The 19,449-nt window shown below is 31.8% G+C and overlaps 2 protein-coding genes across 2 annotated transcripts; both read left to right on the top strand.

Moving 5' to 3' along the window:
* Positions 1-1,648: 1,648 nt before the first annotated feature.
* Positions 1,649-3,177, top strand: LOC117933731 (stilbene synthase 4-like). Its single transcript, XM_034855250.1, has 2 exons — positions 1,649-1,916; positions 2,053-3,177. Exons 1-2 carry the CDS (start codon positions 1,739-1,741, stop codon positions 3,051-3,053), a joined length of 1,179 nt encoding a protein of 392 aa, XP_034711141.1. The 5' UTR covers positions 1,649-1,738; the 3' UTR covers positions 3,054-3,177.
* A 10,290-nt stretch (positions 3,178-13,467) lies between these two features.
* LOC117933732 (stilbene synthase 2) lies at positions 13,468-15,257 on the top strand. Its single transcript, XM_034855251.1, has 2 exons — positions 13,468-13,721; positions 14,078-15,257. Exons 1-2 carry the CDS (start codon positions 13,544-13,546, stop codon positions 15,076-15,078), a joined length of 1,179 nt encoding a protein of 392 aa, XP_034711142.1. The 5' UTR covers positions 13,468-13,543; the 3' UTR covers positions 15,079-15,257.
* Positions 15,258-19,449: the final 4,192 nt, after the last annotated feature.

The raw sequence follows: 19,449 nt of genomic DNA, 5'->3' as shown, positions 1-19,449 counted from the left end.
GTTCCTAACAATAAAGATATTGCTCACTCTGAGCCTAAAATGTCTCAAGTTTTAAAAGGTATTCACAAAGTTAAAAAGAACTCATACATATATAATACTGAAAACTTTTTATCCTATCCAATATGAAATATCACAATCATTTCCCATACAGGTCCTTCATAATCAGTCTTTAACTCAACAACTTGCAATTACTGTTGATAAAAAAATTACATATATATGCGATGAGTAATGCAATTTGCAATGGATTGAGTAGGTGTCTTGGAAATTTATGACAACTTAAATCTATTACAAAAGTAAACTTAAGTGGGTTGGCAAAACTCAATTTTTTTGTAGTGAACAATTATATGAGTTTGAAGATGAATGAAGGAATTGATGTTCATATAAATAAATTTAATAAATGTATAACCTATTTATTGAGCGTAAAGGTCAACATTGACGAGGAAGATGAAACTACTATTTTATTGGCATCCCTACCAAAATCATATGAGACATTGGTTACTACACTTTTAATGGAAAGAAAGAGGGAGTATCTTTGATACATTTTGGATTACTTTTCCGCTCTTTGTTTTCTCTATAATAGATAGAGGATTGAATTTTAGATACTTAGTAAATTATTCCTCCTTGCTTGCGTTTTTATTCTTGATTTTCTTATATTTGTCGTTTTGTTGAAAAAATATGTCATTTTGTTGAAAAAATTGGAAGGTCAAACCAGAAAGTTTATTGAGTTCATTGATTATATATATATATTAAATAATTATTTTTTTAAACAAATTCCAATACACTAAAACAACTTTCATTCAAAATTTAGAAGGTTAGTTAGAAAGTGTTATTTTTTATCAATCATATTTTTCTCTCAAGTGATATTCGATATCAATTTTGTTCAAAGAAGTTCTGATGTAAATAACTTTGACAAAAAGGTATATATTAATTTATGACTTGAATATATAATCTGCCACATTACATATTTCCTAAATTTCTGTATTAATACCGATAATTAGCTTGGCCCAACATGATGTGGAAGATCAAGTCAAGAATTCCAACTCAATGGTCAAATATTATTGTACTTGGGAATATGAAAATGACCCTACCAGCTTGGAGTCAAAATGGGTGAGCTTCTGCCTTCAAAATTAAGGAATTCTTTTTTAAAAAAAAGACTAAATAATATCAAATATAAAAACTTTTAAAAATAATTTTCATAACAAATATCCTCATTAATTAACGAATATTTATGTTCGTTAATAGTAACTAATTTTTACCTTCATTGTTGTTAAACAATAAATTTATTTGTTCAACATCTATATTTATGCTTGGTCCAGCCGGCAGCAGCTGGCCCAGCACGTGAAAATTTTGGGTCTTTTGTCAAATAGTACTCGGGGGATATGAAAGTGATGCTACCAACTTGGAGTCAAAAAGGGTAAGCTTCCAACCGCCTTACGTGGGTTAAGAAGACCAAAAGAGTTTTAGAGGAAGAAGAAAGACAGAAAAATAAAATAAAGAATGAAAACCGAAGCCTACCAAGTTGGAAATCAAACCCCATGGCACCGGATTATTCAAATGCAAGCCTACCTACATGGAAGTGGATGAGAGTTGGTGAGACAGCATTTGTGGTGATTATAAATACCAACCTCAAGACACAACTTTGGCCAGACAGCTCCAAGCACTTGTGCTCCTAAAATTTCATTTCTCTCTCCTTCTTCAACTTTGAAGCTTCCATTTCAGTAGTCATCACAGACTATCCATGGCGTCTGTGGAGGAAATTAGAAATGCTCAGCGTGCCAAGGGTCCGGCCACCGTTCTAGCCATTGGCACAGCTACCCCGGACAACTGTCTGTACCAGTCTGATTTCGCTGATTACTATTTTCGGGTCACTAAGAGCGAGCACATGACCGAGCTCAAGAAGAAGTTCAACCGCATTTGTAAGTCTAATTTTAACATCCTTTTCATACATATAATTGTGTATCCATATACTCACTTGAACAATGTTGATCATCTTGAACAATCAAACTGGTTCCTTGAACTAACATATTAGTATTATTAATAATTTATATACAGGTGATAAATCAATGATCAAGAAGCGTTATAGTCATTTGACCGAAGAAATGCTTGAGGAGCACCCAAACATTGGTGCTTATATGGCTCCATCTCTTAACATACGTCAAGAGATTATTACTGCTGAGGTACCCAAGCTTGGTAAGGAAGCGGCATTAAAGGCTCTTAAAGAGTGGGGTCAACCCAAATCCAAGATTACCCATCTTGTATTTTGTACAACTTCGGGTGTAGAAATGCCCGGTGCCGACTATAAGCTTGCTAATCTTTTAGGCCTCGAACCATCTATCAGAAGAGTGATGTTGTACCATCAAGGGTGCTATGCAGGTGGAACTGTCCTTCGAACCGCTAAAGATCTTGCAGAGAATAATGCAGGAGCACGAGTTCTTGTGGTGTGCTCTGAGATCACTGTTGTTACATTTCGTGGTCCTTCCGAAGATGCTTTGGACTCTTTAGTTGGCCAAGCTCTTTTCGGTGATGGGTCTGCAGCTGTAATCATTGGATCAGATCCAGATACCTCGATTGAACGACCACTCTTTCAACTTGTTTCAGCAGCCCAAACATTTATTCCTAATTCAGCAGGTGCTATTGCAGGCAACTTACGTGAAGTGGGTCTCACCTTTCATTTGTGGCCTAATGTGCCTACCTTGATCTCTGAAAACATTGAGAATTGTTTGACTAAGGCTTTTGACCCAATTGGTATTAGTGATTGGAATTCCTTATTCTGGATTGCTCATCCAGGTGGCCCAGCTATTCTTGACGCAGTTGAAACAAAACTCGGTTTAGATAAACAGAAACTCAAAGCAACAAGGCATATTCTAAGTGAATATGGGAACATGTCAAGTGCATGTGTCCTATTTATTTTGGACGAGATGAGAAAGAAATCGCTCAAGGAAGGCAAAACGACGACAGGTGAAGGATTGGATTGGGGTGTCTTGTTTGGCTTTGGGCCAGGCCTAACCATTGAGACCGTTGTGATCCATAGCGTTGGTACAGATTCAAACTAGGTGAAATGATGGGAAAAGTTATTCATGAGTCATGTTTTATTAATCAAATAAAAGGTAGTAAAGATATTGAATTGTTATTTTACGATTGTTGGAGGACCTCTTCAAAGACCTCAAGTTAAAATCATTGTTTATTCTTGTGTATGTTATCAAAATGAAAGAAGAATATATCTGAGTTTTTGTTAAGCATACAAGAAAATCTTCAACATATGCTGCTGATTTGAAAAATATGTAAAATGAGTGGAATTCAGGTGGGGTACTATACAGTTCATATAAGTTAAATAAGATAGCCACCACCACAACATGGGTGACGTCTACGGCTGTACTATCACCCTTACCTAAAAATGCTGTAAGAAAAATATCACTTTTCATAAGTCCTATTAGACTGAGACATATGCAAGACTAATTCTATACTCATTATACGAAAATCCGATAATTTTTTTTAAAAAATAAAACAAATAAACAAACAAATTTCAGAATACAAAAATCCGACAACTTCTTGATTTAAAAAAAAATCAAATTTTGCTTTATAATTAAGACTACAAACATAATTTTATCTAAACTTCCGCTAAAGACATTGCTGTAATTACAGAAATGTGTCCTTCTCATGAGTTTAAAATCTACACAAAAATTCTTAAAGTTGATGAATTAATTTCCTTAAAAGACGAAATGGACGATCGGGCTTGCAGCTGGCGGCTGGTGCTGAATTTGTTACTTTCACCCTCCACCAAAAAGAGCATTCAAAATCAGCATGAGATCATTGAACAAGTCTCCGCCGCCATCCACAATCTGCCATTATTATAATATGCGAAGATCACGTCCTCTGCCATCTCAGCAAAGATAACGTGTAAGGTACAGATGATAGACACGCTTGAGAAGTGGGCCCATGTAAGAGCAGTGGATAACTTGGCAACAGTTGCCAAGTGCGAAGGTTGGTGGGTGGATAACATGGCTGGACTTGATTGGTTGGCTTGGATTAGAAGAATATGGTGGGCGTTGAATCTGGTTCATGCCGGCTGCTGCTGTGCCCTTGAGGGGCCTGTGAATATTTCTAAAGATTTATTTTATTTGGAATGAGGAGTTTATTTTAATATATATATATATATATATATATATATATATATATATATATATATATATTTAAAATAAAATAAAATAAAATAAAAGGTCTCCTGTGCTAGGGCTATGGCTGCAGGTGAGACTTTAGGATAATTTTGTGACTGTAAATTAGATCTAGGTTTTTGACAAAAATAGTGAATTGAATTTTAGAGCTTCCAATAAATTTACTATTAGACTTACTAAATAAATGTTTTTAAAAAGTTGTAAAAATTTTATAATCCACAACACTTTTAATCATAAATTTGAGTAATAACGGTAATTACATTTATTATTATTTTTTTTCATTTTTCTCATATATTCATATGATTTTTGACATTCAATAATTAGATAAATGTCAATGAAATTAACATTTTTCTTTTAATAAACTTTTTTTAATGAATTTTTTTTTCATAATTATATTTAAAAAATTATACTAAAATGCTTTAACAATGTTAAAATATATTCAATCCCTATTTATCTTTAGTTTCCTTAGATTCCAATCATTGTGATGTCATTCTAATTTCTATCTCAATTTCTCCTTAGTTCCTTTGGCCTTCTTCATTACGATACCATTCTAGATTCTATCTCAGTTTATCCTTGGTTCCCTTGGATTCTTGTCGTTGCGACACGATCCTAGGTTCTATATTAGTTTATCCTTAATTCCTTTTCACTCTCGTCATTACCACATCATCCTAGGTTCTACCTAAGTTTATTCTTAGCTCCTTTGGACTCTTGTCATTGTGACACGTACAATCCTAGTTTCTTTCTTAGTTTATCCTTAGTTCCTTTGGATTCTTGTCATTGCAACGTCATCCTAGGTTCTATCTAAGTTTATACTTAGCTCAATTGGATTCCCGTCATTGTGACACCATCCTATGTTCTATCTTTATTTATGCTTAGTTCCTTTAGACTCTTATTATTACGATGTTATCTTAGGTTTTATCTCAATTTATCCTCATTTCCTTTGTATTCCTCTCATTGTGACACCATTTTATGTTCTATTTATGATGTCATCCTAGGCTTTATATCAATTTATGGTTCGTTCCTTTGGATGCCCATTATTATGACTTCCTCCTAGTTCTATCTAAGTTTATTCTTAGCTCCTTTGGACTCCCATCATTTCCACGTCATCCTAGACTCTATCTCAATTCATTTGGACTCCTATCATTGTGACATCATCCTTGGTTGATCTATCTCAATTTTTCCTTGGTTCCCTTGGATTCTCATCATTGCGAGATCATCATAGGTTATATCTCAGTTTATCGATAGTTCCTTTGAACTCATCATTGCAACGCCATCCTAGGTTCTATCTAAGTGTATGCTTAGCTCCTTTGGACTCCCATGATTACGATGTCATCCTCGGTTTTATCTTAGTTTATCCTTAGTTCCTTTAAATTCTCATCATTACAACGTTATCCTAAGATCTATCTAAGCTAGCTTATTCTTAGCTACTTTGGACTCTTGTCATTTCAACATCATCCTAGTTTTTATCTTAGTTTATCCTTAGTTTCTTTGGACGCTCGTCATTGTGACACCATGCTAGGTTTTACTCAGTTTACACTCCCATCATTACAACGTCATCCTAGGTTCTATCTCAATTTTGGTAACCTTTATTAAAATAAACTCTTTATCATGAGACTTTCTGAAAACTTTGAAAACTTTGAAGGTCTCGTACCTCTCTTTCTTTCTCTAAAAATGAAAGATGACTTTTTGAAAAGTGATTATGAAACCTTAACCCCTAAGGGGATATTTATATGGTTTCCCTACTAAACTTAAGTGAGTTAAACCATATAAGCTCAGGTCACTTATACATAAGAGTGGACCTATAATCAATCCAACTCTCATAAACCATGTCATCATGGTATATGAGCTTAGAGTGGGGACCACTAGGACCCATAAGAGTCCTTGCTCCTTTAAAATCAAATTATGAAGTTGATTCAGCATCCTATTACAAAGAATCAGCTGCACTTCAATACCCTATGTAAATAATAATGAGACAAAGCTTGGGTCTATCATTTATTATCCACTACATGTAGACTCTCTATGAATTGGTGTTTATAATATAACAAGGTAGTGTTATCACCTAACAAGATCACCTCACTAATATTTGAGTTATAGATCTCATTCATTATATGATCAATTGATGTACTCTAGCTCTAATGGGCATATGTTAAATTTCCATTAAAAGAAATACTATGGTCATAGTCTTCTAGATCACATGTCCTTTGGATTACCCAAAGGGACACGATGTCTCAAACCTATAAGATATCACAATGTCTTTATTTACAATACCTGTTGCTACCAACCTCCATCAATAGTGACTCGATTCATAGAGACATGTGACCACCTCAAGGCCTCAGTCAAAGATCAAAGCCTTTTATTGACTTTAACACGAACTCAATATGCTCTCAAGGTTGAAAGTCCATGTAGTATAGTAGTTTAATGATGTTGGGAAATTTGGATTTCTCCATTCCCTAAACTTGAATATCGTAATGTCCATTTAAATTATCCTAGGGCTTCTCTAAATCTACCAAAAGGGAAACATATGGCTACAAAAACCATATTAAGATAAAGATCTAGAGAAGAAAAACTCATACCCTAGCTTAGATGTTCCCAGATCAATTCCATGTTGATAAGAAGAAGTCTAAAGGTCTTGTACACCTAAGATCTTCTACTTGATGACTCAAACCATGATTTTGGCACTCCAAAGTATGGGTAATGGAAAAGAAAAGGCTTTAACCATCTCTCTCTCTCTCTCTCTCTCTCTGGAGGTGGAAAATGACTAATTGAAAGTCATTAGGAAACTATAATCCCTAAAAAGGTATTTATTGGGTTACTCACTAGGCTTACGTGACTTGTGCCCATCGAGGCTTGAGTCACTTAATCTAATCCAAAACAAGTCCTAATTTATCAACTAACCACATAGGGCTTTCTAATTAATCTATTAGACCAATCTAGAGACCTTTTTCACTATCCTTTGTGTTACCTTGCATAATTACTAAAACACTCCTATGTATAAGAGTGAACTTAGAGCTCCAACCTTCATAAATTGTGTCATCATGATATATGAGCTCAGAGTGGGGACCATTGGGATCCATAGGAGTATTGGCTTCCTCAAAATCTAATTTTGAAGTTGATTCAACATTCCACTAAAGAGAATTAACTATATTCTAGTACCTTATGTAAATAACAATGACACGAAGCTTGGGTCCATGACCTATTATCCACTACATGTTGACTCCTCATGAATTAGTATATGTAATCTAATAAGGTAGTTCTATCACCTATCAAGATTATCTCTATAATCCTTAAGTCACAAACCTCGCTTATTATATGATCAATTGACATACTCTAACCCATAAAGAGCATATATCAAATTCCACTTAAGGAATTACTACGACGTTATAGATTTCATGATCACATGTCCTTTGGATCATCTAAGGGGACACACTGCGTCAATTTCATGAGATATCATGATACATTTATTGAAAATACCTATTACCACTAGCCTCCATCAAGAATAACTCAATCTATAAGGATATATGACTACTTTAGGATCTCACTCATAAGTTAAAGCCTCTTGTTGATTTTGACATAGGTTCAATATCCTCTCAAGGTTGAGAGCCTACACAATATAGTAGCTTGGTAAATCATGACAATTGATAGTCTTATGTCATCATTCATCATATGTCTTGTCCAGTATACACTAGTGCACTCACTATGGGAAATTAGTGTTGATGGTTAAGATAAACCATCCTTCAAATGAGGAGGTAATGCACTACAGTCTCTATTGGATTGCCAAATCCATAAATTGACTATGGACAACTTATCTATTTACATGAATCTAATGACTTGTATCCTTTATACAACTCCTAATCCACCCAAGTCATGTACAATGTAAGAGATATGAGTTGAATGTTCAAATCAAAGTCAATGCATAAAAGGGATAACCTGGGGATAGTAAAATCTTACTTTGTTACATTATTTCTTGCTTTTAAAGGCTCAATCCTAACAAGTGAATCATGATAACTAATAGCCTTACGTCATGATTTACCATAAGTCTTGTCCAATGTACATCACATACAATAGTGCACTCGCCATGGGAAAACCATCCCGATGACCAGTACAAGTCATCTCCCCAATTAGGAGATAATGCACTACAATTTCAAATAGATTGCCCAAATCCATTAAAAAACTATAGACAACTCATCACTTTTCAAGGAACCCATGACTTACATCATGATTCGCCATAAGTCTTGTCCAATGTGCATTACATATAATAGCACACTTACCATGGGAAAACCATCCCTATGACTAGAACAAGTCATCCCCCCAATTAGGAGGTAGTGCAATACAGTCTCAAATAGATTGCCCAAATCCATTAACCAACTATGGACAACTCATCACTGTGTAAGGAACCCATGACTTGGATTTTCTATGTAACTCCTAATGCTCCCAAGCTATGTACAATACAAGTGATGTGGGTGTGTATACTCAAATTAGTAACTAATTAATGGAAATATGATAATAAATGAAAAACCAAGAAACATAGATAAAAAATTTATAAATGAATCTCAATCTATTATATCATATCATGTTTTTTTGGACTCAATCCTAACAGTGCAAAAGAAAAATGTGAAATATTTATACACCTTAATTGAGAAGACAATTTTAGGTGAAGCTATAAGGGTGAAGCCACACCATAGAGAGTATTTTCCTAGTGTTAAAGAAGTTGTCAAAGTAGAAAAGTGGAACAAGATGATCAAGATTGTATTTTCAAATAAGAGTACTCATTAGCATAAGAATGATACTAATTGCAAAAGGAATAAAGTTATCAAAAAAGAGAAAAATAGTTTCTCGAGTCTAGTTTGACGAAAATTTGAACTTGATACATGTTTATTCTCATTAATTATGTAAGATTGAATGAATCTGAGTCAATATTGAGGTTTTTGGAAGTTACCTCAAATAACTTATTCTTTATTTTTAGGAAAGACAATATTTATAGAGTTTGTATTTTAATAAATCACCTTTTTAAGTTTGACTAGGATTATGAAACTATTGATTTAGGTTTAAACCATAAAGCTCTATAAATATGTGGTTTTACATATGATTTCAAGAGGGAGTGAAAAACTTAACAACGAGTTAAGAAAGTTAGGCAAAGAGTGTATTAGGTTTATAGTAAAGGGAGGTTGAGAGAGTTTGAGTTTGTATTTATGAAGTTTATTAATAAATTTGACCTCTCTGTGTAGTGGATATAAGCAATTTGGCCAAACCATGTAAATCTTTTCTTCTCTAGTTTATTTTATTTTACTAACTTCATTTAGGTCAAACGAAAGGAATAGAACAAGGAAGCCACATTTTCTCGGTGTTTATGAATATATTTTTACACCAATTCAATATCAAAACAATTTCCTTTTGAATACTAGTTAAATCCATCCTTTTTATGTACGAATCACAAAGCTTATTAAGTATGCAAACTTATTTTTGCCCCACAAACAAAATAGAATAGAATAATTGGTTTTAGGCTATGAGGAAGCCCTTGGACCTAATGGGTCTAAAACTCACAAAAATCATATGATGGGACAATTGGTGAACTGGCAATAAATTCATCTCAAGCTGATAGTTTTATTCATAGGGGGGTGTAAAGGTGGGTATCAAAAAAAAGATAACCTTACATGTAGAATGAGAGAACTTGAGTCAAGGTGGAGATTGTTGGTAAATTTGACTCAAATTATTTATTTTTTAATTTGAGGAAAGTCAATATTTGTAGAGTTTATGTTTGAGTAAATTGGCTTTTTAAGTTTGACAAGGATTCAAAAACTTATCATTAAGGGTTAATCTATAAGACTTTATTAATATATGGTTTTTTTCATAGGATTTCAAAAGAGAGGTCAAAAAGAGAACAAAAAGTGAAGAAAGATAGGCAAAGTTGTTAGGAAAATCACAACACTCAAATACAATAGGAAAAATAAAATAAATTAGAGAAGATAAAAGATTTACATGGTTTGACCTAATTGCCTATGTCCGCAATAGAAGGAGATCAATTTTATAATAAACTTTAAAATGAAAAAATAACAACACCTAAATACAATTGGAAAAATAAAATAAATTAGGGAAGAGAAACAATTTATTTGGTTCAACCTAATCACCTATGTCTATTATAGAGGGAGATTGAATTTATTAAAAAACTTAAAAAATATAGACTCAAACTGTATCAACCTCTCTCTACCCAAAACCCAATGCACCATTTTCTTATTTCTCTTCACTCTTCATTCATTTTTTTCCATCTCTCATGAAATCCTATGTAAAGTCACATGTGGATAGAGTCCTATATGCTAACCCTAAAGGATAAGTTTTAAAATCCTAGTCAAACTTAGAAAGGTAATTTACCCAACCATAAACTCTACAAATATTGACTTTCCTAAAAATAAACAATAGATATTTTGATTCAAAATAACCAACAGTCTTTACCTCGACTCAAATTCTCTCAATCTATATGTATATTTATCTCTACTTGATATCTAACTTTGCAACCTCATGAGTAGGAAGCCACTACTACACAATTAATGAGAACAAACATGTGTCAAGTTCAAATGCTCATTGAACTTGTCTTGAGAAATCATCTTTATCTTCTTTATAGCTTCATTTGTTTTCCAATTAGTCTCATCTTTATGCCTATAAGTACCTTTACTTGAAAATAGAGTCTTGATCATCTTGCCTTAGTGTTTTTTTTTTCTTTTTGAATGGGAGAAACAAAATGAATTGAATGAGAAATGAATGGTACGAACTGAAAAGTTTTTGGATGGGTGAAGAATGCACATAAAGAGACTGAATGGATATGTATGAAAAGTCATATATAAAGGAAATTAATGGATATGAATGATTATGTATGAAAAGTCACTGTAGGAAATGAAACGATGTGAAAAAAACTTTTTTTTTAATAATAATCTTTTTTTTAATGAAAAATATAAAATAAATAGATAATGACTCTTAATATTTATTTTGATAAATAAATATTCATAAAAAAATCATTTTGAATTGATATAACAATGAATACTTTGAATCAAAATAATAATAAATACATGATAGATGAACAATTTATTAAATTTTTAGCGAACAAATTATATCATCTTGAAATATTAATTTTTTTAAAATGAAATAACCATTAAATCCTATTTAAAATTTGGATTAAAAAGACAAATTAATTCAAAACAATTTTTTTATATTTATTTGATTTTTTATCTAAATTTATTTTTTATTGAATAAATTATGAATGGAAACTTAGTTTATGATAATTTTTTTTATAAAGAGAATCATTATCTAAATTAGGTTTTTTTTTAAAAAAAAAACATATATAATTATTTTTTTGAAAGAAAAATATTATCTAAATTAATTTATAGGTTGTCCAAAAACATTATCTCAATTAATTAAATAAAATAATGATGAATATAACTGTATATAAGTGAGATGATACGGCCAAGGAAAAAAAAACTCGACAAACACTTCAGTCTTTTAAATGTAGTATAGATAAATTAAGAATAAAAACTTAAATTATTATATATATATATATATATATATATATATATATATATATATATATATTTATGGAGGACCCTTATCTAATCCCCTCCCCCCCCCCCCCCCCCTCCTTTTTTTTTTATCCAGATATGAAAATTATTGTTAATTAAATTATTATAAATTTTTTGAAAAGTAGGTTGTCCTTGAAGAAAACAAATATTATCTGAATTAATTAAAACATTATTTGAATTATTAATTACATCTAATAATGATAGGATATAAGCATTTGTAATAGAAAAAATATGTAATTCGGATTCTAAAAAAAATACTATTTTGTATTTATGTAACTTTAATTTTATCTAATTTTTTTAATTCAATAAATTAATAATAACAACTTAAATTATCATCATTTTAAAAATTTTAAAGAGGATATTTATCTAATTTAAGTTTTTTTTATGAAGATATTAAAATTATTTTAATTTCATTATAATAATTTTTATAAAGAGTAGGTTGTCCTTCGAAAAATAAACATTATATGAATTAATTACATATAATAATAATGATAGGATATAAGCGCATATAATAGAAATGATAAGACTATTTTTGGGAAAAAAATATCAAAACACTTTGTGTTAAAAACCAAAATTATTATCATTTTTTTAAAAGAGGAATTTTTTTTTATATATCCAAATCTTTTATGAACATATTAAAATTATTTTAATTACATTATAATAATTTTTATAAAGAGTAAATTGTCCTTAGAAAAAATAAACATTATTTGAACTAATTACATATAATAATGATATCATATAAGCGCATAAAATCGAAATAATAAAGTTATTTTTGAAAAAAAAAAGGTTCAAAACACATTGTGATTTTTTATATTGTATAGATAAAAGGAAATTAATGTTTTATAAGGACTTTATAGTGCCTTTTTGGAAAGAAACGTTTTACAAAAATAGCCTATGGGAATGAATTGTTGTCAACTGAAAGAATGATGGAAACTCAAAAGGGCAACATAATAATTAAAGAGTTTTATTGAAGGAGCATTAAAGGTTGGTGTCAATTGAAAAGTGAATCACTAAATGACAAAATAGGTTAAATAAAAATGAGATATTTGTTGAATTACTTTTGAATAAGTAAAATGAAATGTGATGTAATCCTGAAAAAGAAAAATAATGCATTAGGTATTGGGTTGTTGAAGTTATTTCAAATTTAGAAATCCAAATTTAAATTACTTTGATGAATTCTTCAATGTGTGTGAGAGAGAGAATCAAACGAGTTCTTAGCAAGTTAGATGACGAAATAGGTTAAATAAAAATGAGATATTTGTTGAATTACTTATTGAATAAGTTAAATAACATGTGATGTAATCCTGCAAAAGAAAAATAATGCATTAATTATTGGGTTGTTGAGGTTATTTCAAATTTAGAAATCCAAATTTGAATGACTTTGATGAATTCTTCAATAAGAAAGTTGGTAGCAGCTTCCCACACATGGAAAAGTCAAATGAACAATGAATTAATTTCGAGGAGGCTGGAAAAGTCTTTATCTCTATATATAACAAATGTGACCGGATTGAATGCTTTCTCCTTCCTATGGGTAGGTGAAGAACAGAAAACAACACAAATACATTAACACATGCATACATGTCTGAAAATCAACCCCACCAGGAAAAAAACTCAGGCACACAAACTTTGACGCCAACTAATAATTCAAAGACTACCAATGGATGAGAGTTGGTGAAACACGGGTTATAAAAGCCCAACACTCACACCGAGCTTTCTCAAGCCAACTCCAAGCACTTGTGCACACTGAGTTCTCTTTCCTTCCTCAACTTAATCTTAGGCTTTAATTTGAGTACGTAGCTGGGATCAATGGCTTCAGTCGAGGAAATTAGAAACGCTCAACGTGCCAAGGGTCCGGCCACCATCCTAGCCATTGGCACAGCTACCCCCGACCACTGTGTCTACCAGTCTGATTATGCTGATTACTATTTCAAGGTCACTAAGAGCGAGCACATGACTGCGTTGAAGAAGAAGTTCAATCGCATATGTAAGTATATTCATGCATTAATTTCTTACATGCATAACAGTTCTGTATATATGTGACTGACACTAGGTGAAGTTCATCTCCAAGTGAATGAATGTTGCAATCTTTCTAGAGTATAGCTTTTAGATAAAATACTACAGAAAACTTGAACATTATTTTACTTCAGTAACTAATATTCATTTCATCTGACTGTAATGGCTTGAAGAGCTGTTCTTTGAATCATGTCGCATTGCCAGCTGTAATTAAGAATAACCTTTTATACTTGCTTCAATGTTAAATGCATGTCAATCATCTTCAACGATATTCTATATCACTTGTTGATTGGTAAAACTAATGTGTTCATGTTATTTCATTTACAGGTGACAAATCCATGATCAAGAAGCGTTACATTCATTTGACCGAAGAAATGCTTGAGGAGCACCCAAACATTGGTGCTTATATGGCTCCATCTCTTAACATACGCCAAGAGATTATCACTGCTGAGGTACCCAAGCTCGGTAAGGAAGCAGCATTGAAGGCTCTTAAAGAGTGGGGTCAGCCTAAATCGAAGATCACCCACCTTGTATTTTGTACCACCTCAGGTGTAGAAATGCCTGGTGCAGATTATAAACTCGCTAATCTTTTAGGCCTCGAACCATCTGTCAGAAGAGTGATGTTGTACCATCAAGGGTGCTATGCAGGTGGAACTGTCCTTCGAACCGCTAAGGATCTTGCAGAGAATAATGCAGGAGCACGAGTTCTTGTGGTGTGCTCTGAGATCACAGTTGTTACATTTCGCGGCCCTTCCGAAGATGCTTTGGACTCTTTAGTTGGCCAAGCCCTTTTTGGTGATGGTTCTGCAGCTGTAATCGTAGGATCAGATCCGGATATCTCAATTGAACGACCACTCTTCCAGCTTGTCTCAGCAGCCCAAACATTTATTCCTAATTCTGCAGGTGCCATTGCAGGAAACTTACGTGAGGTGGGACTCACCTTTCATTTGTGGCCCAATGTGCCCACTTTAATTTCTGAGAACGTAGAGAAATGTTTGACTCAGGCTTTTGACCCACTTGGTATTAGCGATTGGAACTCGTTATTTTGGATTGCTCACCCAGGTGGCCCTGCAATTCTTGATGCAGTTGAAGCAAAACTCAATTTAGATAAAAAGAAACTCGAAGCAACGAGGCATGTGCTAAGTGAGTATGGAAACATGTCAAGTGCATGTGTGTTGTTTATTTTGGATGAGATGAGAAAGAAATCCCTTAAGGGGGAGAGGGCCACCACGGGTGAAGGATTGGATTGGGGAGTATTATTCGGTTTTGGACCAGGCTTGACTATTGAAACTGTTGTGTTGCATAGCATTCCTATGGTTACAAATTAAGTGAAGGAAAAGAGAATGGTCCCTTCAATGTTTATGTTGAATAGGAGTAAAGTATTTATCTCCGAAACTAAATTATACTCTTATACTATTTTATTATTTTTTTCTAAATTTAGATTGTAATCTAGTGATTCTTAGACCCTCTTGGTGAGCTCAAATGAAACGGTTGAGTTTCAAGTTCAGACTGTTTTATCATCTTGACGATTCCCCAAACATTGTAATGTTGTGTTCATATGAACATTATTGAAAAGTAAATAAAAGAAATATTGGATTTGATAGCTCTAGTTGTCATTGAATTGGTTTCTCCTTTGCTTATATTTGATGATATATGAATGGGGACTTGTATGTAGGTAGATGGGCATTTGAATAATCCAGGGAAATATGATCTGATGTCCAAGTTGGTAGGCTGCCGTTTTCATTCATTAATTTATTTTTGCTTTTGTCTTTCTTCCTCCCCTATACCTGTTCTTCTATTCCTCCGCTGGAAGTAGGAACTGAGAAAGTATTCAACTGGATTACGTTTCTATTCCTCCCCTATATGTTTGAAAATAAGGGCCATAAAAGTTGTGAGTAATTTGAAGCAACCTCAGCAACTGGGCAACTACCACCGCCGGCAGAATATCCATAAAGAATTATGCTCGTTTTAGGTTTTGATCTAATGTCCATGTCGGCGCTTCCATGCATGGTACAAAGAGCAGTAAATTTAAAAATAGAAAATTATTTTTAAAATTTGCTCTATTTGTTAAAAAGAATAAATAAATAAAAATAAAAACAACTTTTTGTCTCCAAGCTGGGAGGATCACTTTCATATGCCCCACATACCATATTGTTTGACCATTGAGTTGGGATTCTTGACTTCTAAGCTAACGATTCGATGTTAATACAAAATTTTATGAAATCTATAATGAGGTAGATTATATATTCAGTCATAATAAAATATCAAAATACGACAAAATTTGTAACATTAGATAATAACGTATAAAAATTAAAACACATTTATTTGATATACCACTAAAATAAGATCTATATAATTTGGATGTATTTAAGAATATAAAAGAAATTATAATATATGTATAATTATTATTTTTAAAATTATGTAATTTTATTTATGAGCTTATATTTCTCTTGAATTTAATCAATATATAAAAGATATAAAAAATATTAATTTATTAAAAAGATTATCATGATAGTTTTTATATTTTTAATAACCAATTAAATGAAATTTAAAAATAAGATTATTAAAATTTATTTATTTATTAAAATTGTATTTAAATATTTCATTTTTTTATATGAATATATTAGAAATATTAGAAGATATAAAATTAGTATATATAAAACTTATGCACATATGTTAATAGGGATGGAGTTTTGCACTTGGCGAGGTCATTCTAGATGCCATCGTGGTATAAGGCAAATCCCAATAAATTTGGTGAAAATCCGAAAAAACTTTTCTACCAATTATTCACTCCTTATATCATATTAGCCATAATCGATACACTAAAAAATATTTGATCTTTTGACGTATTTTCGTAATATTTTAATATATGGTTACAATAGATTAATTCTTACATTTAGATTGGATTAATTAAGACTGTGTAGGAGTATTAACTTAATTAGATTAGGAGTTCTATGATGAGTGATACTTCGTTGATGATTTGTATAAATAAGTTGGATCATCTCTCTTGTCCAAGCATAATACTCACATATATTTAACCATAACTTATTTTGTTTGATTACGATCTCAAAATTTAAAATGAAAAACGTATAAGAAAGTTTCATTGGAGACAAAAAGACTTCGTTTAGAAGAATTTGAGAATATGCTTACTACCTTATTAGGAAATTGATATCAATGAATATATAACATTTGTGATCAATAGAGTGGGCCTTATGTGTTGGTAATTTTAACTCAATTTTTTCTTTTTCTTTTTGGGAAAGTCAATATAGTTTAGATTTGGATAAATTACTTTTTTAAGTTCAACTCGCTAGCATTAAAAAATCTTATTGTTTAGTGTTGCCCTATAGGATTTTCATGGAAAGTGGACTGTGCATATCTTCCTTCCGATTGCAGCCTTGTGGAGTTTAAATGGTATGCGTGGATTCTCCTCCCAATTGCGTGTAGATGGTAAGTCAATGACAGTCCCTCCAAAAGCTAATCATGTCAAAATAAAATTGAAGAAAAAGTATAAATAAATAAATAAGATAAGAAATCATGCCATTAAAAAAAAATATGTAAAAAATAAGTCAGTTATATGTACACAAAAAATCAAGACATCTATTTATGCTATTAAGAACATCAATCTCATGCAATATTCTATAAAATAAATAAATAAATAGTACGAGCGGAAATATAAATATAAAAATCGAATGTATATAATAAAAAGAAATCAAGATATTAAACGAAAAGCAATAAATAATAAGATAGAAATATCACACTCACACAAGTGAATGTTAGAAAGCCATTTCATGCAATAAAAGAACGGAAAATGGAATCAAGTAAAAAAAAACTCACTCAACCCTAAAACTCAAAAATGAACCAAAAACCAAAAACCAAACCTAAGTGAACTAAGCCTAGTGAAGAGTCTAAGTGAAAACCATCCCAAAGCGGTGTTTAAGTGACCTAAGTCTCTAAGACATTGTCTAGGGGAACTAAGTGGAAACGCAACTAAATGAAGCCTAACCTAAGGTTGAAAGGCAACCAAGGTCACAGTGCAGGTCTAGATAAATCCATCAACAAAGGATCCTTGAAGGTGGCTAAAAAAAGTAGCTATTTGAGTATCGATGGGTCACCAAGGGATGATTACAAGGCAAGAGAAAAATATTTGGGAAAACAATTAGTATCACATGTGCTAAGGGGACAAAATGGAAGGTCTACACTTACATAATCAGTCTAAACTCAAGAACTTGTAATTACTGTTCACAAAAAATTACATACATATATAAGCAACAACTTAAATCCATTACAAAAGTAAACTTAAGTGGGTTGGTAAAACTCAAATTTTTTGTAGTGAACAATTATATGAATTTGAAGATGAATGAAGGAATTGATCTTCATATAAATAAATTTAATAAATGTATAGCCTATATATATATTGAGCGTAAAGGTCAACATTGATGAGGAAGTTGAAACTACTATTTTATGGAAAGAAAACGTTTATTATGGATGAGATGTCAATTGCTGATCTGGAAACAAAAATTATTAAGTAGCCAAATAGTTCATCTCATATCCAATAAACTCTTATGATGAAGTCTCAATTATAATATGGTAGGGGTAAATCATAAGGGAGATATTAAGATAGAAGAACTAATCATTTCCAATCACACTATTGGAGAGATGTGGAGTGTTACTATTTCACAAAAGGAACGTATCATAAGATACCGTGAAGAAATGACAAAACACCTAGAAGAAAAGAAAATTCTTGAATCTTAAGAAACTTCAAAATCTATTAATTGATGTTGTTGATGAAAAGTTTGATAAGGTAATGTTTTTTCTACTATAGTTGATGAAAATTTTTATGACTCTTTGATGTTTAATTCATACGGACCTCCATATAAGGAGTGGTCTGATATCTATAAGGCATGCAATGCTAATATAGTTTTAATGATAAATGGTTCAAGCACTAAAACCTTTAGGATTGGTATTGCGAATGTGAAGATTTTTTATGGTGTTGTCAAGACATTGACTAATCTTAAGCAAGTTCTAAAGTTGAGAAGGATTATGATTTCTTTGAAAACTCTAAGCATTGGGTTTTGGGTAAAGAGAGCTTGACAAAATTTGATTCTGTATTTCTAAAGTTTATTAATAAATTCGATCTCCCTCTATAATAGACTTAGGCGATTAAGTTGAACCAAGTAAATCTTTTCTTTTCTCAAATTTATTTTACTTTTCCTGTGTGTATTTAGGTGTTGTAATTTTTCCATTTTGAATTTTATTGTATATTTGATCTCCCTTTATAGTAGACCTAGATGATTAGGTCGAACCATATAAATCTCTTATCTTTTCTAATTTATTTTGTTTTTCCTATTGTATTCGGGTATTGTGATTTTCCCAAAACTTTCCCTATCTCTCTTCACTTTCCATTCACTTTTCTATCTCTCTCTTGAAATCCTATGAAAAAAACCACATATTTATGAAGTCCTAAAGGCTAACCTAAATGATAAGCTCTTGAATCCTTGCCAAACTTAAAAAGTTATTTTACTCAAACATAAACTCTACAAATATTGACTTTCCTAAAATTAAAAAATAAATCATTTGAGTCAAAATTTCCAACAATATCACCTTGACTCAAGTTATCGCAATCCACATGTAAGGTTATCTTTCTTTGATACCTGCCCTTACACCCCTTATAAGTAGAACCATTAGTTTGAGATGTATCC

Source organism: Vitis riparia, chromosome 16, assembly GCF_004353265.1.
Source record: "Vitis riparia cultivar Riparia Gloire de Montpellier isolate 1030 chromosome 16, EGFV_Vit.rip_1.0, whole genome shotgun sequence".
Classification (NCBI taxonomy): Eukaryota; Viridiplantae; Streptophyta; class Magnoliopsida; order Vitales; family Vitaceae; genus Vitis; species Vitis riparia.
This window is presented reverse-complemented; position numbering and strand designations above follow the sequence as displayed.

What these genes read in the sequence shown, in the direction of transcription:
- LOC117933731 (XM_034855250.1), top strand. Translation starts at nt 1,739, where the DNA reads ATGGCGTCTGTGGAGGAAATTAGAAATGCTCAGCGTGCCAAGGGTCCG. An exon ending in GAAGAAGTTCAACCGCATTT is followed by an intron (nt 1,917 to 2,052) that starts GTAAGTCTAATT and finishes ATTTATATACAG; the next exon opens with GTGATAAATCAATGATCAAG.
- LOC117933732 (XM_034855251.1), top strand. Translation starts at nt 13,544, where the DNA reads ATGGCTTCAGTCGAGGAAATTAGAAACGCTCAACGTGCCAAGGGTCCG. An exon ending in GAAGAAGTTCAATCGCATAT is followed by an intron (nt 13,722 to 14,077) that starts GTAAGTATATTC and finishes TTTCATTTACAG; the next exon opens with GTGACAAATCCATGATCAAG.